Source organism: Bufo bufo, chromosome 2 (assembly GCF_905171765.1).
Source record: "Bufo bufo chromosome 2, aBufBuf1.1, whole genome shotgun sequence".
Taxonomy (NCBI): Eukaryota; Metazoa; Chordata; class Amphibia; order Anura; family Bufonidae; genus Bufo; species Bufo bufo.
The window spans coordinates 402,828,534-402,851,160 of NC_053390.1; the positions used below are offsets into that span (position 1 = coordinate 402,828,534).

Genomic DNA, 22,627 nt, shown 5'->3' on the forward strand with positions numbered 1-22,627 from the left:
GCTTCCCTTGTCCATGAAGTTGTTCTATGTACATAAAGAACATGGTTGCTGGGGTCATAGAGTGTAAGCTCTTGTGAGTAGGGCCCTCACTGCTCTTGTTGACTTGTTTGTTGCTATGTAATATTTGATTTGGTTTCTACCCTCTGATGGTAAAGTGCTGCGGAATATGTTGGTACTATATTTATCAAACAGGTGTAAAGTAGAACTGGCTTAGTAGTCCATAGCAGCCAATCAGATTCCACGTTTCATTTTTCAGAGCTCCATTGGAAAGGTGAAATTTGGTTGGTTGCTAAGGGCAACTTAACGAGGTTTTACACCTTTTTGATAAATCAACCCTATTGTTTTGTCATTTAAAGGGGTTTTCCAACAGTTTTTATTTTTATTTATTTTTTTAACTGATGACCTATCCCCGGGTATCTAGGGAATGACCTAGCCAGTATGTGATAGCTAGGGGTCTGACACCCAAGACCCCTGCCAATCAACTGTTGAGCTGAGAGAAGGCCGCTGCGCTACTGTGAGCACCGGTGACTTCTCAAACAGCTGATCAGTGGGGGTCCTGGGTGTCAAACCCCCACCAATGAGATACTGATGGATAGGTCATCAGTAAAAAAAAAAAAACTGTGGGGGAGATTCTCAAAACTTGTGTAAAGGGAAAACTGGCTTAGTTGCATATAGTAACCAATCAGATTAGACCTTTCATTTTCTAAAGGAGCCCTGAAAAATGAAAGGTGTAATCTGATTGGTTTGCTATAGGCAACTGAGAATCTCAGAATCGGAAGCTACAAAAGGAAAACTAAGTACCGAGAAATAACTGTACAGATACATGAGAACCAGTGAAGACAGCAGCATCCTGGACTGACAGGCATCACATCCAGTGTATATTACTAAGTGTGAAACTAGGAGCAGGTTGTAATCTGAATATCAAGGGGGCCTGAAAATGAATTAAGGAATGAAGAGTGTAGACTGAAAGTTGCTACAACATTTGTTTAAACTCCCACGTATGTAAAAATCATTTTTTTCCATGTCACATGTGCCTATAGCCTTGAAGTGATTTATTATAATTTTTTTCATATCCTGCACTGAATGATACACTCATTATGCATTTCAAGTGAATGAATTTCTGTTAACTTGTGCTTGCTTCTACAGAGTTGTCAGTATGACTGAGATTTGACCTAATTTGGTTGAGAGCGTAATATCAGATCCATCCTGCTGCCCCAAGATGGCTACACTGTCTGAGTTTGTTACTGAGCCCATTGGCATGATGTCTCAGTCTCAGGTAACTTCTTACATTTTGTCTTTTTTAACGAAAGGAGCAATTCAGAGTTGCATTGGTGGCATACTCACAGTACCCTCTTGTCTAAGGCTCTGTTTGCTTTCAAGGAGGCTTAATTGTTAGGAAGACTTCCAAAGCAAACATGTAGGTGGGTTCTTACAGCTAATACAGGAACGTTTTATTGCCAACTCCATGGAAAAACTAGATGTTTCACACAGATTTGTGGCTTGCCAGGCTCCAGAGACCGATGCTGTCAATCACTTTGAGGGTTTAGCTTTAGTCTAAAAGAGGGGGCATTAGAATACATTGAGTTGCACACATTGACCAGCTACTTAAAGGGGTATTCTGGTTATATGAAGTTAGCACCGATCCACAGGACAGGTGATAACTATTAGATTGGTGGGCGTCCTCCTACCACGGGGCCCCAAATGAACGGAGTGGGTGGTCAGAAATGTGCCTCAGCGCTCTACTCGGCTATTTCCGGGACTCCCATAGAAATGAATGAAGAGGCTTCACGCGTTTCCGACCATCCACTCCATACACTTCAGGTGGGCTCCATGGGGTTTTTGCCCCTGTTCTCATCATTGGTCCGTGTCCCAGGCGTAGGACCCCCACCGATCTGATAGTTATCCCATATCCTGTGTGTAGGGGATAACTTGATGTAACCAGAATGTCCCTTTAACAGTTCCTGCTACTTCTGAAATAAACTTGTATTGGTGCCTTACCTGATCTATCACCATTACTTATACATTTAAGGTTACTTTCACACTGGCGTCTTGGTTTCCGTTTGTGAGATCCATTCAGGGATCTCACAAGCGGTCCAAAACGGGCCAGTTTTGCCCTAATGCATTCTGAATGGACAAGGATCCGCTCAGAATGCATCAGTTTTGCTCCGTTCCGCCTCCATTTCGCTTTGGAGGTGGACACCAAAATGCTGCTTGCAGCGTTTTGGTGTCCGTCTGACGAAACTGAGCCAAACGGATCCGTCCTAACACACAATGAAAGTCAATGGGGACGGATCAGTTTTCTCCCTGCACAATAGAAAACGGATCCGTCCCCCATTGACTTTCAATGGTGTTTAAGACGGATCCGTCTTGGCTATGTTAAAGATGATACAAACGGATCCGTTCTGAACGGATGCAGATGGTTGTATTATCTGAACGGATCCGTCTGTGCAGATCCATGACGGATCCGCACCAAACGCGAGTGTGAAAGTAGCCTAAGACAACAAACAATATGTTTTTTTTTAAATCTCTTTTGTTTTGTAGAGTTTTCTTCAATGAAGTTTTCCCGGATAAGATTAGGGGGTATTTACTTTCGGTAACCCCCTAGCTGGTTTTGTTTCACTAGTAAGGAGGGGGATCTTCTGTTCTGGTCTCCCTTGTATTAGGCTAAGTGCACAATGCGCCACCATCCTGATATTCGGTTCCGACTTAGTACAGAGTACCAGAACCAGCACTCTCTGCTGGCGCCCTACGGATCACATTCACTGTAATGGGGGCTGTCTGGTGTGAATTCCGAATATTCTAAAATATATGGAGATAAGAAATAGCTCATATACATGTATTGTTGAACTTGCTCTCTAAGCTGACATTTATAAAGGATGGGATTCAGGTTCCCCTCAGCTGTAATATGAATCTGAACATAGGTTGCCGTTTATAGCCACATCTGTTTATTCACCAAGGGTCATAAAACGGCACTGCGTCTGCTGATGGGCTGCCATGGAGGCTACTGGGACTTAGAATTTATTACCCTCCTACGTACGTCTATAGTAGGAAACTGCTGTATAGGATTAAGGAGCTGTGGCTGAAAACTGTCACTGTTGTCCCAATTACTTGTGTGTTTGGTTTGCTTTTTTTTCACAAGCTCCGGCACTGGAACCAGGCACCAGAACTACACAGCACTTGGTTCCAGCGCCGGTGCCAGGTGTCAGACCTCTGCAGATCTGATATTGATGACCTATCCTAAGTATAGCTGGCCAATAAGTAACTCCTGGAGAACCCCTTTAAGGACCAGAAAAAAATGGAATGTTGTAGAAGCTAAAAGGGTCTAAAGTAACTTCACAATTGGCACAATATACTGCTATTAGATCATTGTCACACATGACCAAAGAACATGATGGCTGGGAGGGGTACTACCTTCTGTGGAATGATCCCTTTCCCATTGACAGCAACTTTTATTTTCTTCCAGCAGTAGGACAAGTCCTTGACCAGGGACGGGGACCGTGAAACTCTTTGGGATGCTTTGATTTGAGTTGCGTCAAGTGACTGTTGGCTTTTGCTTGTCCTACAGTGCTGCTGTGGGTCTCTGGAAAGTCACTCCTTGCCACAGTCTTTTCTATCTAGATGGCACCCCCATGGTTGTGTGAATCTGCCCTGTATCTTCATGAGTCTTCATGGGTGCTATTACCTTAGACCAGGGCTGGCCAACCTGCGCCTCTCCAGCTGTTGTAAAACTACAACTCCCACCATGCCCTGCTGTAGGCAGACTGGGCATGCTGGAAGTTGTAGTTTGGCAACAGCTGGAGAGCCGCAGGTTGGCCATCCCTGCCTTAGACAAATGATCATTTGCCCACAGATGTGAATCTGCAACATGTATGCCACACAATACCCTGTGCACCAGGAGTACAGTGCCATGCCATGGAGCGACCAACACGGTCTCAATCCAAGTCTTTGTAAGAAAGTTGAACCGTCTGTTAATGGACTGTTCTCTTTAAATTACAAGGGTATGTTCACATGTCGATTTCAAAGTCCACCAAGTATCCAATGGCAGAAACCGCTGCTGTTTCTGCTTTAATTTCTCATCTTGAATGCTGCAGTCACACTTTCAGTTTAGCTCCATTAAATGTCGTTGAACCGTGAGCATGCTCTCACTGCGGTTTCCAAAGGTGTCCACATGGTAAAACGTGCCAAGAATGGACATGTCCATTCTTGGCGTGGTCTGGAAAACCACATGTGAAAAATCATTGGCCGAATAAATTGTGGTGTCCCCCCTCCAACCATTGAAAACAATGAGAGGCGGTTTCAACACTCAAACCAATGTCAAAATCTGACGTGTGAACATACCTTTAAGGCCTCATGCACACGACCGTTGTGTGTTTTGTGGTCCTCGGTACGCAATTTGCGAAACGGCACGGACGGCCATTGATATAGCTGCCTATTCTTGTCCGCAAAACGGACAATAATATTACAGATTATATATTTTTTGCGGGGCTACGGAACAGAGCAACGGATGCGGACAGCACACGGAGTGCTGTCCACATCTTTTGCGGCCTCATTAAAGTGAATGGGTCCGCATCCAAGCCGCCAAAACTGCAGCTCGGATGTGGACCAAAACAACGGTCGTGTGAATGAGGCCTAAGCCTGTATTACTCTGGCAGATTTTCTTCATGATGGTTGCTAACAAGTGTTCGTAGTAATGCTCGTTACCAATCATCTGGCAGTGCAATACTCCCACCGATTACCCAATGTATCATCGGCCAATCTGCATGCTGAAAGATCACAATTTGCCGGCGGCAGATGGTGCTGTCTAATCAGAGTGTGGGCGGTCAGCTCAGAGCGAATGACAGCAGCATTCCTGAATACAGCGACCATGGATTGTTTCAGTGGTGTTCAGTGGGCCATAAGGGGAGACAGGGAGCCTGAGTGGAGTGGTGGAAGGCTAGAAAGAGAGACAGACGCTCCAGTCTCCCTGATGGGTGCTGCACAAGTAGGCCTAAGGCTGGGTTCACACTTGAGCGTATTTGATATGCGCGTTTAACGCGCGTTTTTGTGCGCGTTTTTGTCCATAGTCAACGCGCGTATTACGCGCTTGACAGCAGTGTCCTATGGCCGCAAACGCGCGACAAAACGCCCCAAAGAAGCTCACACTTGAGCGTTTTACAGCGTGTTCAAACGCGCTGTAAAACGCTCAACACATGAAAACCAATGCTTCCCTATGGCCCTGGTTCTCACTTGAGCGTTTTACAGCGCGTTTGAACGCGCTGAAAAACGCCCTACGCTCAAAAAAGTTCTTGAGCTTCTTTGGGGCGTTTTGTCACGCGTTTGCGGCCATAGGACACTGCTGTCAATCACACAAACGCGCGTAATACGCGTGTTGACTATGGACAAAAACGCGCGTTAAACGCGCATATCAAATACGCTCAAGTGTGAACCCAGCCTAAGTGTTGTCACAGAGAGTTTGGGAACCGTGGCTGGCTCAGTGAGGGCTGTGGAAGATCAGCAGATAGTGAGAGACGGTCCTGCAGCCTTGGGAGAGGCCTATTCATTTCTAGTCCAATAGAGAAAAGGGCCTGGCCGAGTTTAGAGGGACAGTAATAAGCCCAACAGGTTCTCAGAAGAAAATGCGAGTATTAGAGAGTAATCCCTGTGTGACGTTACTACCATTATTACTGCTGTAAAGGCTGTATTACACAGCGCGATTCTACAGGCAATTGTCGAGAAGGAAGCTTTCCTTCCCGGCAATCCCCTGCTCACTAGAGGAGGAGACCGCTGCTATTACATGCAGCGATCTCCTCCACAGTATGTGGAGGAGTGATCGTTATGCCATCGCTTGTCCCCATGCTGTCCAGTTGTTTGCCGGCAGCAGATCGTGATTAGACAGCATGATCTGCCGCGGACAAATTGTGATCTTTCAGCATGCAGAAAGATCACGATTGCTCGATAAATGATTGGCCGATGATTCAGCAGGTAATCGGCGGCAGTGTCTAGCCGCGCTCAACTGGTCCCAAACTCTTCTCCCTGGACTCCCAAAGCCAGCATTGCTCATTGCCATGTCAGCGCCAGGCTCTGTGCGGACTTGTGCTTACCCTGGCACCTACTTCTACAACATTAGCAGGGTTTGGCGGCGCTGCTGCGCACAGCCGTCTGCCAGCCCTCCACACACAAGGGCCAACAGGTGGACAACATTATAGGGCATTCGTAGCAAATGACAAGTGAAAGGGGTTTTCCAAGTGTTTTTTTTTTTACTGATGACTAGGGATGAGGAATCGACTTCGGATGAAACATCCGAAGTCTATTCGTATAAAACATTGTTCTAATACTGTACGGAGCAGGAGCTCCGCACAGTATTAAAATGTATTGGCTCCGATGAGCCGAAGTTATTGCTTCGTGAAGTCTCGCGAGACTTCGCGTAATAACTTCATAAATTTATTTGTACTGTAAAAAACAATTTCCCGAACTCTGGTTTGGTTCTAAGTGGTACCTTTGGAACAAACCCGAGTTCGGGAAATGTTTTTTTACAGTACAAATTAATTTATGAAGTTATTGCCCGAAGTCTCGCAATACTTCACGAAGCAATAACTTCGGCTCATCGGAGCCAATACATTCTAATACTGTGCGGAGCTCCTGCACCGTACAGTATTAGAACAAAGTTTTATGCAAATCGACTTCGGATATTTCCGAAAAGGTCATCGGTATCTGATTGGTGGAGTCCAACACCTGGGACCCCCACCGATCAGCTGTTTGAGAAGGCACTGGTGCTCCCAGTAGCGCCACGGCCTTCTCTCTGCTTACCAAGCCCAGCGCTGTACTTGGTATTGCAGCCCAGCCCCTTTCACCTCAATGTGGCTGAGCTGTTCCTAGGTCACGTGACCGATAAACGTGATGTCACACGACCTAGGCAAAGCTGGAAAAGGCCACAGTGCTACTACGAGCGCCAGTGCCTTCTAAGGCTACCTTCACACTAGCGGCAGGACGGATCCGACAGGTTGTGGACAATATCCAGCTCACCTGCTGCCTCTATCCCTTGAATCGACTTCCCTGATGCACGGAAACCTTGGTAAGACCGTGAACTTGTAGGAATAAAAAGATGAATCCAGCATCGAAGTTGAAAATATTGTGGGTTCCTTTATTCAATATAGTACAGATCCATACAGTGACAGCATCACCTCAGTGTTCCAAGTGATCGTCTACGCGTTTCGAACAAACGTGTTCTTAATCATGACTGATCAGAATTCCAAATGGCGATGGCTATAAAGGTCACAACCACTCCTCCCATCTCCAGGTGGTGATTAGAAGCAGTAGATTGCGACGCACCCAAGCCAGAGCCAATAGGAAAATCTGAAGTTAACATTGGTGTAAGTTAAAAGTGTATAAAAAACCAAATACGTGCACTAAAATGTGTACTATTCAGTCTAAATCAGGAATAACCAAATATATAAACCAGTCTCCCATAAAAGATGGAAAGAATAAATTCCTGAAAAACCGCATGGTCTGAACAGTGGTTTCCAATGTTGAAAACAGAACAAAAAAATGCAAATCAAACATGGCAGGTATATCCTCATAATTGCTCCTCTGAATGAAACAAATAAATGTATAAGCGCACCAGGAATGGACTCAATCCTAATACAAATACAGAAGTTCTTTTTTCAAGTTCAAGCTGTTCGGAAGCCTCGTTTTTAATCGAAGAATCCAAAAGGCTTCCCTCTGTATTAATCGCCTTTGGAAATCGCCCCCTCGAATAGAAGGTAAAACTCGCTCGATTCCAGAGGCGATTTCCACAGTGTAGCCGTTCCTGAGATCTGCCTCCTGGTCACGTGGTCCCTCCAGATGGCTTTTCTGTTCTTCCGGGCAAAGTCCGTCTCCTTGTCTTCCGCCTTCTCTTCCTGCCTTGAGCAGGAGACGGATCGTCACTGATGATGTCACTGCCTCCTGCAAGTTGAAGCTATGTGAAGCCTGTACTGACTCCTGCACAGTGTGATGTAAGCGCTGTACATGAGTGACAGCATAGTGATCAGCCACAGAGGCTGATCACTATGCTCTGGAGGTCATTGGGGGAGCTGTGGATGGCACATGGGTGCCCTTGTGGGCACTGTGGATTTCATTAGGGGCACTATGGATGGCACATGGGCACTTTGGGGCACTGTGGATGTCATTAGGGGTTAGGGGCACTGTGCATGGCACATGGGTGCACTGTGGATGTCATTAGGGGCACTGGATGGAGAATGAGGGCACTGTAGATGGCACATGGGGGCACTGTGGATGTTATTAGGGGCACTGTGGATGGCACATAGGTGCACTGTGGATGGCAAATGAGGGCACTGGAGATCGCACATGGGAGCACTTTGGTGGCACTGTGGAAGGCACAAGGGGCACTTTGGGGGCACTGTGGATGTCATTAGGGGCACTGTGGATGGCACATGGGCACTGTGGATGTCGTTAGGGGCACTGTGCATGGCACATGGGTGCACTGTGGATCTCATTAGGGGCACTGTGGATGGCAAATGAGGGCACTGTAGATGGCACATGGGGGCACTGTGGATGTCATTAGGGGCATTGTGGATGGCACATGGGTGCACTGTGGATGTCAGGGGCACTGTGGATGGCAAATTAGGGCACTGGAGATCGCACATGGGGGCACTATGGATTGCACATGGGAGCACTTTGGTGGCACTATGGATGGCACATGGGGGCACTGTGGATGGCACTGTTGTGGGGAACTGTAGATAACATCTAGAGTGCCCCCATAACAGTGATATTCACAGTGCTCCCATAACAGTGTCACTGTTATGGGGGCACTGTGGATGTCACTGTTAGGGGGCACTGTGGATGTCACTGTTAGGGGGCACTGTGGATGTCACTGTTAGGGGGCACTGTGGATGTCACTGTTAGGGGGCACTGTGGATGTCACTGTTAGGGGGCACTGTGGATGTCACTGTTATGGGGCACTGTGGATGTCACTGTTATGGGGCACTGTGGATGTCACTGTTATGAAGGATCTGTGGTTGGCACTGTTATGGGGATCTGTGGATGTCACTGTTATGGGGGCCCTGTGGATGTCACTGTTATGGGGGCCCTGTGGATGTCACTGTTATGGGGGCCCTGTGGATGTCACTGTTATGGGGGCCCTGTGGATGTCACTGTTATGGGGGCCCTGTGGATGTCACTGTTAGGGGGGCCCTGTGGATGTCACTGTTATGGGGGCCCTGTGGATGTCACTGTTATGGGGGCCCTGTGGATGTCACTGTTATGGGGGCCCTGTGGATGTCACTGTTATGGGGGCCCTGTGGATGTCACTGTTATGGGGGCCCAGTATCGGTGATGGGGATCATGCAAACTACTGTGATCGGCCCAGGAATCCATGTCTCAGTCCATGTGTCAGCCACAATTTCCAGGCCTCTGCTCCCCTGACCAGATAAGAGACTGGCTGTATCATACATTACTGTCATATCGTCAGTTCGGTCAGGAGAGTGCGGTCGGCCTGGGAGATGTGGCGACACGCAGACCGTGTTTCCCAGGCTGATTATGGTCTTATCTAACGTGTATCACACATGTTGGCCCAAAGAAAATCCTTCAGCAGTCAGGACCAAAAGACCTCATGCACAGGACCGTATCCGTACTGCTTTCTCCAAGTAGCAGATCTGCTAAATAAGGGTACTGCCTGTGTGAGATGTGCATTTATTTCCAGAGCCATTGAGTTCTATGGGTTTTAGATCTGCATTATGAGGACCAGAATAAGACATGTTCTATCTTTTGCTGTACTGATATATGGATGTGGAAAGCACACTGATGAAGTCCATGTGTTTTCCACATCCGTATGTCAGTTCTGCAAAAAAAACGGATAAATGGATACGGTCGTGTGCATAAGGGTTTAGATACACAGCTCAGCAGGCAGGATCATACAAGATAGGCTTACATACACAGCTCAGCAGGCTGTATCATACAAAATGGGATTAGATACACAGCTCAACAGGCTGTATCATACAAAATGGTATTAGATACACAGCTTAGCAGGCTGTATCATACAAAATGGGATTAGATACACAGCTCAACAGGCTGTATCATACAAAATGGCATTAGATACACAGCTTAGCAGGCTGTATCATACAAAATGGCATTAGATACACAGCTAAGAAGGCTGTATGATAGAAGATGAGATTAGATATACACTTCAGCAGGCAGTATCGCACACAACAGGACGCGTATCAGGCACACATACAGGATAGGATTAGATACAGATGTGATTGTATACGCTTGCTGATTCCAGCTGTTTATCACACTCTGGAGATAGTGAGGGCAGAGCCTGTGGACGGTCAGTGATGGGATTAGATACACAGCTCAGCAGGCTGTATCACACAGGATAGGATTAGATACACATGAGGGCAGAGCCTGTGGACGGTCAGTGATGGGATTAGATACACCGCTCAGCAGGCTGTATCACACAGCATAGGATTAGATACACATGTGTTTGGACGTGCTTGCTGCTTCCAGCTGTTTATCACACTCTGGAGATGGTGAGGGAAGAGCCTGTGGACGGTCAGTGATGGGATTAGATACACAGCTCAGCAGGCTGTATCACACAGGATAGGATTAGATACAGATGTGTTTGGACGTGCTTGCTGCTTCCAGCTGTTTATCACACTCTGGAGATAGTGAGGGCAGAGCCTGTGGACGGTCAGTGATGGGATTAGATACACAGCTCAGCAGGCTGTATCACACAGGATAGGATTAGATACACATGAGGGCAGAGCCTGTGGACGGTCAGTAATGGGATTAGATACACCGCTCAGCAGGCTGTATCACACAGCATAGGATTAGATACACATGTGTTTGGACGTGCTTGCTGCTTCCAGCTGTTTATCACACTCTGGAGATGGTGAGGGAAGAGCCTGTGGACGGTCAGTGATGGGATTAGATACACAGCTCAGCAGGCTGTATCACACAGGATAGGATTAGATACAGATGTGTTTGGACGTGCTTGCTGCTTCCAGCTGTTTATCACACTCTGGAGATGGTGAGGGAAGAGCCTGGGGACGGTCAGTGATGAGATTAGATACACAGCTCAGCAGGCTGTATCACACAGGATAGGATTAGATACAGATGTGTTTGGGTGTGCTTGCTGCTTCCAGCTGTTTATCACACTCTGGAGATGGTGAGGGAAGAGCCTGTGGACGGTCAGTGATGGGATTAGATACACAGCTCAGCAGGCTGTATCACACAGCATAGGATTAGATACAGATGTGTTTGGGTGTGCTTGCCGATTCCAGCTGTTTATCACACTCTGGAGATGGTGAGGGAAGAGCCTGCAGACGGTCAGTGATGGGATTGGATACACCGCTCAGCAGGCTGTATCACACAGGATAGGATTAGATACACATGAGGGCAGAGCCTGTGGACGGTCAGTGATGGGATTAGATACACAGCTCAGCAGGCTGTATCACACAGGATAGGATTAGATACAGATGTGTTTGGACGTGCTTGCTGCTTCCAGCTGTTTATCACACTCTGGAGATGGTGAGGGAAGAGCCTGGGGACGGTCAGTGATGAGATTAGATACACAGCTCAGCAGGCTGTATCACACAGGATAGGATTAGATACAGATGTGTTTGGGTGTGCTTGCTGCTTCCAGCTGTTTATCACACTCTGGAGATGGTGAGGGAAGAGCCTGTGGACGGTCAGTGATGGGATTAGATACACAGCTCAGCAGGCTGTATCACACAGCATAGGATTAGATACAGATGTGTTTGGGTGTGCTTGCCGATTCCAGCTGTTTATCACACTCTGGAGATGGTGAGGGCAGAGCCTGCAGACGGTCAGTGATGGGATTAGATACACAGCTCAGCAGGCTGTATCACACAGGATAGGATTAGATACACATGAGGGCAGAGCCTGTGGACGGTCAGTAATGGGATTAGATACACCGCTCAGCAGGCTGTATCACACAGCATAGGATTAGATACACATGTGTTTGGACGTGCTTGCTGCTTCCAGCTGTTTATCACACTCTAGAGATGGTGAGGGAAGAGCCTGTGGACGGTCAGTGATGGGATTAGAAACACCGCTCAGCAGGCTGTATCACACAGGATAGGATTAGATACACATGAGGGAAGAGCCTGTGGACAGTCAGTGATGGGATTAGATACACAGCTCAGCAGGCTGTATCACACAGGATAGGATTAGATACACATGAGGGCAGAGCCTGTGGACGGTCAGTGATGGGATTTAGACACTGGGTGAGAAGTAGATTCATGTCTGGGTGTAGAAAGATGGATACAGGAGTTGTAGTGGGTGTGGCTGCTGCAGACAGAGCAGAGTGGGGGGCGTGTCCAGCCTGTGACTCATCTCTGTGCAGTGCAGCCAGGCTTGTGTATCAATAAAGTTATGTATTTAACAAAACAAGAAGGGGAGAAAGGAAACAGATCTGCCAGGATAATGTGATGTCTTCCAGGGAGGAAGGAAAGCTCGGACATGAAAAACAGGTATTGGGGGCATATGTAGGCATGAGGGGTGTTAGGAGCACATCAAAAGAATTTTGATTTTGGGACCGGACAACCTCTTTAAACTGTATTCCAGTTACACACTGCATTCTATCTCCATAAAACTCGATGGTTGTGTCATGTCATATTACTTTAGTACTATTCAGAAGTAATAAGAATATTTCTTAATATCTTAAAATATGCTGTAAATGGCATGACCTATTCCATGGGCGTAACTATAATTCATAGGGCCCATAGCATAGATGGGTCTTCTACCGCCTAGTATAGGAAACTTGAAATGGCAGCATAAGTAGCAATAAAGGTATGCAATGTATAACCGTACCATATATCATAAAACCCACATTGTAGGAAAAAACTGCCATACTGTTATTTTCCCAAAAAAAGGTACACTCTGGGCCCCATACACTCTGGGCCCCATACACTCTGGGCCCCATACACTCTGGGCCCCATACACTCTGGGCCCCATACACTCTGGGCCCCATACACTCTGGGCCCCATACACTCTGGGCGCTATGACTGTTATAGCTACGGTTACACTCATGACCTTTTCTTTGCTTAATAACAGGTATACAGCGGGGCAAGAAGAAAAACTCGCAGTTTTTCCATGCCAGTTCTTCTGAGTGACTATCGGTAGCATTGACCCATCTCAGAATCACTCGTAATCTCTCAAAGGCAGGGGTTAACGAAAACTGCCAATTCATTTATTTCTATACGGTTTCTAAAGTTGTAGCACATGGAGTCACTCGGCCATTAAGTGTACAACGTGACCCTTGACTTTAGTAAGGCCTTTTATTTAGTAAATTGACCACCCATGAGCTGCAGGCCTCTTGTAGACTAAGTAAACAGACTGACATAGTCTGGAGAACAGCTGCACCACTGAAGCTTGATGTTCTGTCACTACATCGGTGGTGCAGTAGGGCTCTTTTCTCCTAAGAGGTGATGTTCCTGTAATATAAAGTAATACTATCCAGTCGTGAAAACTGTGAAAAGTACAACTTGATAAACATTCCCGAGGCCACACGTTGTGCTTAGTAGTCCTTCTCCTGTGTAATACTGAAGTCTGGGATACAGTCCAGTGGCCCTGGGTAGGTGATTTTGGATAATACAAAATGCTTATAATGGATATTTTTGTCTTGTGTTTTGTATTACTTGGATTATATATTCGACTTGATCCCGTGTTATATTGTTTTAACAAGAGAGATTGAAGGTAGACCAGCAGATAGTTTTCTACCCTATAAAATGGCATTGTTTGTTCATCTGGTAGAATCGCTCCTCACCACTGCTTTGTGTTATTGGATTCCTTAAAGGGGTTATCCAATTTCTGAAACAGCCCCCCCATGTGCCAGGCCCCTCACCGGTAATATACTTACCTCGCTCCCGACGGCGGTCCTTGTCCCTGCACCGCCGCTTCTCCCTGTACATGCATGAAAACATCCAGTGTCGAGGGGGAGCAGCCAATGGCAGGCGGGGACAGGGACAAGCCTCTCTTTCATCGTGGGTGACGCTAGGGAGGATCGTCCCCGTCCCCGCCTGCCATTGGCTGCTCCCCCGACACCGGATGTTTTCATCCGTGTACTGGGAGAAGCAGCAGCGGCGGTGCGGGGACCAGGAGCTGCACTGTGAGCAGGGTAAGTATATTACCGGTGAGGGGCTTGGCACACGGGGGGGCTGTTTGAGAATTGGATAACCCCTTTAAATGGGTTGGCGCCACAAAATATTCTACATATTTGATACTTGGATCTGAATACTTTTGTAATTGCTTGTGATTTAAAAATGTAATCGTAGTTATTTAATAAACTCTATCAGTACAGCGCCAGCTGCTGCTTGTTTTTCTTATTTCTTGTCCACCTCACTGAGGTGGACATATGTGATCGGTTTGCCACGAACCCCATCTTCTGTTAGAAGCTGTGCAGGACACACCTCTTGAGAAAGGTCACATCCCCTGAGCTGAACAACTGGGGCAATGAGTGGGGGGTCTCTGGATCCATGTGCGGTACAGGACTGGTTCTAACTGTTAATAGTTATCACCTGCCCACAGGATAGGGGACATTTATTAGATCGGTGGGGGTCCTACCGCTGGGACCCGCACCGATGAGGATAATGGGTATCCCATATCCATCTGAGCCCTCTGAAATGAACGTAGCGGCAGGTCTGGCTTCCTCTCTGCTGCTCCATTCATCTCTGTGGGAGTTCTGGACAAAGCAGAGTACAGTACCCATCTATTTCAAGAACTCCCATAGAGATGAATGAAGCAGCAGTGCACATGCCAGACCTGCCACTCTGTTCATTTCGGGGTACCTCTTAGAGGATCAGTGGGGGTCCCAGTGGTAGACACCCCCCCTCCGATGGATGTCCCCTATATTGTGGCTAGGGGATAACGTTTAACAATCAAAATACCCTTTAAATAATGCAATAATGCATAACCGGTGTTGCCCACAGGCATTATTGCACAGATTGTGCATGTCCAAATCATAGGTAGCAGATCCTTGATACAGAGCAGGGTGCAGTGGTTTGATGGCAAGCTCGGTCTGCGACCTGTGCCGACCATATAGATTGGCTACCATTTGGGCTGGGGGTCTCTCTGTGGCTGGTACCTATGAAAACTTTGTGGGGAGCTCAGACTGGTAATCAGGGTGGCCTCTTGTCACTGTTGTGGTGACACTACTGCATTCGTTGTAGACAGTGGCTCAATATATCAGTTCTGTTTCATGTCAGAGGTTGTTCCACGAAATATATTCTACAGTTTTCAAACCAGCACCTGGATCTGAATACTTTTGTAATTGCATGTAATTAAACATTTAGCATAACCATTGGGTTATTCAATGAAATGTGTATTTATATATATATAGCGCCACCTGCTGCTTGTTCTTTCTCTTATTTCTTTGTCCTGCTCACTGAGAAGGCCACACATGCTCTGTTTCATCCTTCAGCTGCCTCCTGAGCTGTGATTGGTAGAGCTGAGACACGCCCCCTGAGCTGCAGCAGAAAAGACACTCCCCTTGAGCTTTCAGCTTGATATAAATCTAGCAGAGCAATGAATGGAGATCTCTGGATCCACGTGAGGTACAGGGCTGGTTCTAGCTTTGTTCAAAAGAGATTGTCATGTTTGATTTTCATTTATTACATTATTCATGGGATACCCCCTTTTAAGTTTTATTGCTGCCTTTGACAATTTGGCACTTGTACCTGCGCCCCCCTGCCCTAATATATTGGTGTAGGTTCTTCTAAAGTGACCAATGCATCTTTTTGAATGCCCTTATCATTGCAATTTACTAAATGGGTGCTATAGAAATTCCAACTATGCACTTATTTATGGGTGTTGGAGAAGGGAGGTGACGGGGTCTTGTCTCTCTTTTTGCAGTGTTTCTTTAAATTACTCTTTTAAGTTCTGTTCTCAAACTACAACTCCCAGAATCCTCCTTTCACTTGTATGGGAGTTCCGAGAACAGCCGAGCAAGTGTGCATGCTGGGAGTTGTAGTTTCACAGCAGCTGGAGTGCTGAAGGTTGCTGACTTTGAGATCTCTCAGACCCTGTTTGTATGTCAGTGTGCTTTGTTGCCAACCTTGCCTTCTCGATGTGACGACCATTGTTTTGAGCACAACGCGCACACAATACGCGAGCTTATGAATCGTGTAAGGGAGTACAAGGCTGCCCTGTTACTTTCTTGTACTTCATGCCTTCCTTAGCTGATGTGGTTATTTCAGACTAAACAAAAGCCACTGAATCACTTTCTTGTGACCGGATATTGTTCTGACATTATGGTTGATGTGCTTCTTGTGGGTATTGTTTCCTATATTCTAGACTCAAATAGGAGGAGTTGTCATGAAACCTTTCTGGTTTGGTAGATGACTGTGTAGGTGTTTCAGTTCCTACTTCTTCAGCGTCGTCCTGCTTTTGTTTGATAGCATGTAGTGACCACCAGAGCGAAGAGCACAATTGCTTATGGCATATTTGCTACAGAAGTTGTCAACCAAGCAGATTTGAGAGCCTTCTGCAAATTTCCAAATCTGCTGGATTTCACCCTCAAATGTTCAGCCAAATCTACCTGTACCCCACCTAGACACTGCATCGTCAGCCATCTAATGAGCTTCAAGCTGATGAGCAGAAAAGAAGCGTAAACATTGGGGGAGATATAGCGGTTTCACTACCCCATGCATGGCGTGCGCTTGCTGTGCGAAAGATATAAAGTGTGTGCGTGCCATAATTTTGTATTCCATTTACTCCTGAGCTAAGGCTACTTTCACACTAGCGTTTTTCTTTTCCGGCATAGAGTTCCGTCACAGGGTTTCTATACCGGAAAAGAACTGATCAGTTTTATCCTAAATTTGCATTCTGAATGGAGAGCAATCTGTTCAGGATGTCTTCAGTTCAGTCTTTTTGACGTTAGGACGGAGAAAATACCGCAGCATGCTACGGTTTTATCTCCAGCAAAAAAAAAAATGAAGACCTGCCTGATTCGGCATTTTTTTCCCATAGGAATGTATTAGTTCCGGGATGCTGGACCCGTCCTTCTGGTCTGCGGATGCGCAGACCGAAAAAAAAAAAGAGTGAAAAAAATAAATGCCTGATCCGTTTTTCCGGATGACACCGGAAAGACGGATCCGGCATTTCAATGCATTTGTAAGACGGATCAGGATCATGATCAGTCTTACAAATGTCAATAGTTGGCATACGTTTTGCCAGCAGGCAGTTCCGGCGACGGAACTGCTTGCCGGGTCACTCTGCCGCAAGTGTGAAAGTAGCCTAAGGCTAAGAGCTGACATGCAGGACTCTTAGCTTAGTGAAGAAGGCACAGGCAGGAGCCCACCCTGCTCACTAAGCATAGCGCATGGGTACAGGATACTGATGTGCTATGCCAGCATTTAGTAAACCAACAATGTGCGCTCCTGCCCGTACACCCTTCTCTGCGGCCCCATTCATAAAGTGTACAGTCCGTACTCCGTACACCGCTGAGAAGTCAGCGGTGTGCAGAAAAGTCAATTTAAAGCGCACAGGGAAATCTGCCCTTTAGGGGGGAATATCTCTATCCTTAAATAAAATACATTAGTAAGAGTATTATTTGGGCATTCGGGACATTAAAAAAAAGTCATTAAAAGTTTAGTTCCTCTTTAAATAGGAAGCATTGGATGTGTGTCCGTGTGTGAAGTCTATACGCTGCAGATGATGTCATTGTTACCTGCACGTCTGCTCTTTTTTAAGCAGCCTTTAAGCCTAGTAAAAGAGTTTTGTTCGGCCAAGTTATGGATGGGTTGAGCGGGAGCGTTGCCTGTCAGACAATAGAAAAGTTCCTAAGTTAGTTCAGTAGTATCCTGCTTCTATTGAACCTGTGTATATGTCGGCACACCTTACTGACCTATAGGATAGCATTTTACCTCTTGTGTGACGCTTCCTTCTTTATGTGTACAGTATGCCTCCTTTATGTTTCTGCTATAGCAAGAATAACAATGTCATGGGACGCTATGTATCAAAAGGGAGAATACTTCTAGTGTCTCCTGCACTCTGTCACCAACAAGGAGACACAGAATGGTTATTATACAGTATGTCTAACATTGGCTTACAGAAGGTGTCCACTCATGAGAGGTTATAGATCTATAAATATGTAAGCACCTTGCCCAGGATGACTTAAAGGGGTATTCCGGTTGTGGTAAGATATCCCCTATCCAGTAGCGGAGAGCTGTACTCAGCTGTCTCTGGAATTCCCAGAGATGAATGGTGTGGCAGTGTGCATGCCCAAGCTACCTCTATTACATCGAGTAAGGGGTGCCTGTTCTGAAGAGCGGTGGGGATCCCACCCATCTAATAGTTATCCCTCATCCTGTGGATAGAAGTTAACTTGCCACAACTGGAATACCCCTTTAAAGCTCAACTCCACTCAAAACCTAGAGGTTCTAGTATAGTTGTAGTTAAATGAAGTACCCCAACCCCTCCAAGGTGTCCTACTCATTGTAGTATAGGGTGTTATGTCAGGGTCCGTGATTTCTGCTCTACATAAAGGGGTTCTAAAACAGAATGTAGACTGTATCCTGCACACTATAGGCAAACTGTAAAGACGCACATCTGATTCGAGCCCAGGAGGAGCGGAGAATGGGAATGGTAGTGGTTCTGGCTGAAACAGTCAATCACATTAGCAATCCTCACACCAATGCTCCCTAAGGCCAGGGCAGTGACAGGTGGGCACACTTTTTCTTCCCTCAGGGCACACCCTGACGTTGGGGCTCCTGCCTGATGGTAGTTGGGGTGCCCTTGGTGTCATAGTTTTGTGCGGGTGCAAGCCAGGAGGTGTAGAGTGGAATGGTCAGCGTATGATGCAGGAGTCAGTAACCAGACCAGATGTAAAAAATAAACATCTCTATTTAGTTAAGTACAGAATTGGAGTTGTAGTACATCCAAAAAATCTATTGTAGTACAGTTCCAAATAATTCACATTGCAAGTGTCCCAGATAGCAATATGTGGATTTGAGGAAGTTTGAAAAGAAGTCTGTGGTGTGTAAAGGGGTTAATCAGGATTAGAAAAGCATGGCTACTTACTTCCAAAAACTGCACCACCCCTGTCTACAGGCTGTGGGGGGTATTGCAGTTCTGCCTCATTGACTCCAATGGCGCTTAGGGTACTTTCACACTAGCGGCAGGACGGATCCGACAGGCTGTTCACCGTGTCGGATCCGTCCTGCCGCTATTTCGACGTGCCGCCGGACTGCCGCTCCGTCCCCATTGACTATAATGGGGACGGGGCGGAGCTCCGGCTCAGCACGGCAGTGCACGGCGAAAGGCCGCCGGACTCAAAGTACTGCATGTCCGACTTTTTAGTCCTCCGTGCACTTAGTCAATGGGGACGGAGCGGCGGCACGGCGAAATAGCGGCAGGACGGATCCGGCAGGGTGAAGAGCCTGTCGGATCCGTCCTGCCGCTAGTGTGAAAGGACCCTAAGCTGCAGTACCAGACACAGCCCATGCACAGGGGTGCTGCTGTTTTCAGAAGAAAGTAGCCATGCTTTTCTAATCCTGGACAACACTGATATTCGGACGAAAAATCTTTCATTCAAAGAAAGATCGGTCATTGACAAAAGTTTGTTCTTTGAAAGAAGTTTTTTGTCCTTTAGACAAAATAATAAATTTGTTACTGTTTTAGCAGTGAAATATATTCTGTTTTCTTTCATAATCTTTCCCCAAGATTAGCCAAGAAAGTCATCTCTCTGAGTTTCACTAGTCAAGGTATAATAGTCTACTCTATGCAGACCCTTTTTGAAGTTTGGAATCCTTGAGCAATTCCAGACCTGGTGTGAAAAAGACCTTTCTTTCTCCAGTGTTCTCCACAGGGGAGCCGTTGGTTATGTTCCTGGTGATAACCACTTCCAGCCCCCTCCTGACCTTGCCTGTAAGATGTCATGTGTAGCCTTTACATCACTGTATAATGGTTTATTTACGAACAGATTTCATTGCTTACAGCTTTGTCGTTGGCCTTTCTCCCCCCCCCCCCCCCGCACAATCCCAACTAGCGTTGCAGTAAACCAAATTTTACATGACTATAGTAAAATTGAAGTTGCTGAAAACTGATCAATTTTGGCTATTGTGGTTGCATGACTGTGCCTCATAGTTTGAATGCTATAACCCACTTAAAGCTGAGGATAGATGGAATAATTCTCAACAATTTTGAGATCCCTCACAGGACTGACCACCTTACCATTCTACTTCGCTCCAGGTCACGGGAACCCTATTCTTGTAGTCAAGGTGGAGAACCCCTCCAAGCATGTGGGATAAACCACCATTGAAGGTGTTTTCCAAGATTTTGATATTGACTGCCTATAAGATCAGTGGGGGTCTGGGTCTGATTCCCAGCACCCTCTCCGATCACTTCTTTAAGGAAGTCTAGGACGAGGCTTAAGCGCTCACGGAGTGCCGTATCCTCTTCTTTTAGCAGAACAATGGAGGTGCCGGAGTCTGACCATCTATGACTTATCCTGAGCATAGACCATCAATATCCAAATCTTGGAAAACCCTTTTAAGTAAAGATCAAATAGTGATATAAAAGTAAAGTATGGATTATGCATAATAAACAAGGTTCTGATTTTACCTTTGGTTACATCATCTTCCTCAGTAGGTCACTTGTGACCTATACACTAGCCTGTGAAGAACTTTCTGTGTAATTCTATATCTGTCCCTTGGAAACAGCAGTGATTGCATGCTGGAGGAAAGGCTCTTGAGCTTCCATAGTAACATGCAGATGGTTTTGTAATTGAGCTTTCAGGGTCTCGGAGGCTCTGTCCTCCAGTGTTTAGAAAGAATCTATTACTAAGTCAACAGTTGATGGATACCACATGTATATTTATTACTAGGGCATTGAAAGGAATCATAGTCTGCTGTAAACTTCTCATTGTGTGCTTTTAGAAAACTAAATCCTGTCTTAGACTTATTTAAAATACAGAATAAAGAACAGAGCCTCAAAATCTAAAATACATTAGGAACAGTGGATATCATGGAAAAATTAAACATGTCTCTTTTCTGGAAAAAATCTGGAGTACAAACCCCAAACTATTGAAAGAGAAATGGCCACATGATTTGGCCTTTTAAAGAGGACCTGTAACCTCTCCCGCCATGTCTGTTAGTAATGACGTGCTTTTCCCATGTGATAACAATTCTGGAATATCTTTTCTTATGACTCTATGTTGTGATATTCCTCTATGATTTCTACTCAGTTTCTAATTGAATTGGCAGAAGACTGCAAGAAAGTTCCAACTGGGTGTTACCAGTTTGGGGGGGTCCCTGCACAGTCGGTCACTGGCAGCACCAAATGGATTTTGTCAAAATGTTCAGAGACGCACCTCCAACTGGTAACACCGAGTTGGACCTTTATTGCAATCTGTTTGCAATTCGTTCATTAACTTCTAGTCTCTCTAATACTTAAAGAGGACCTTTCACCGCTCCTGACCTTCCTGTTTGAATAGCTTCATGCATTTCCCATGAAATAACTATTCTGGAGCATCTGCTCTTATGACTCTATTTTGTGCCGTTCCTTTATTATTCCTGCTAGAAGTTATTAATGAATTATTATTAGTCTTCAGTAAAGATACAGAGGGCTGGTAACCAGTTGGGGGGGGGGGGGGGGTACTTGCACAGTCTGACAATGGCAGCACTGATTGGATAGAGTCAGTCTGTGCAGGTAAACCCCCCCCAACTTGTTACCTCCCCTCTGTACCCTTACTGAAGACTAATAGTAATTCATTAATAACTTCTAGTAGAAATAATAAAGGAATGGCACAACATACAGACCTAAGAATTAGGGCTGCAGCTAACGATTATTTGAATAATCGATTAGTTGTCGATAATTTCATCGATTAATCGGAAAAAACACCAAAATGACAAAAAAGGGGTTTATAAGATTTCACTTGAAAAAGTATGTTCAAAGGCCATATTAAAACAATTTTAGGACTTACATAATTATAAAAATTTTGCATTACAATGTAAAAAAGACAACATGTCCACATGGTCAGGGCTTAGGCTAGCTCTCTTCTTACACACTGTTACCTGTTGCAGAGAAGAGACGTTCCGACGGTGTGGATGTACAGCTTATAATTTATTGCATATTCAATCTCCAAGACTCGTACTCCTCCCTACTACTATTATCCTGATTACCTGGCTGAGTTATATGGGGAGGGTTATGTGTGGATGGCACTGTTATGGGGGCATCTGTGGATGGAAGGCACTGTTATGGGGGCATCTGTAGATGGCAATGGTATGGGGGGCATCTGTGGATAGCATTGTTATGGGGACATCTGTAGATGGCACTGTTATGGGGGGGGATCTGTGGATGTTAATCATGGCACTGTTATTGGGGGGATCTGTGGATGGCAATCATGGCACTGTTATGGGGCATCTGTGGATGGCAGGCACTGTTATGGGGGCCTCTGTGGATGGCACTGTTATGGGGGGATCTGTGGATGACACATATGTGTCATCCACAGATCCCCCCCCATAAGTGTCCCTGTGTAGTGATTGTGAATGACCCCCAATACAGGGGTGGGGGCTGGCATTTCGGTTTTGTAATAGCAGCGGGGCCCGGTGCAGTCACTGTATTCTATTACACCGGGCCCCGCTCACCTAATCATATTTATCAAGTAGGGGATGTTAAATTACTTAGAGTG

The 22,627-nt window shown here is 46.0% G+C and overlaps 1 protein-coding gene across 1 annotated transcript in view; it reads left to right on the forward strand.

Moving 5' to 3' along the window:
- LOC120989272 (lysophosphatidic acid receptor 1-B-like) overlaps positions 1 to 22,627 on the forward strand; it is a 160,567-nt gene that overhangs the window by 96,566 nt on the left and 41,374 nt on the right. Inside the window, 1 exon segment of the mRNA XM_040417264.1 lies at positions 1,147 to 1,276. Within this exon segment, the coding sequence (XP_040273198.1) occupies positions 1,220 to 1,276 (57 nt within the window). The 5' untranslated portion in view covers positions 1,147 to 1,219.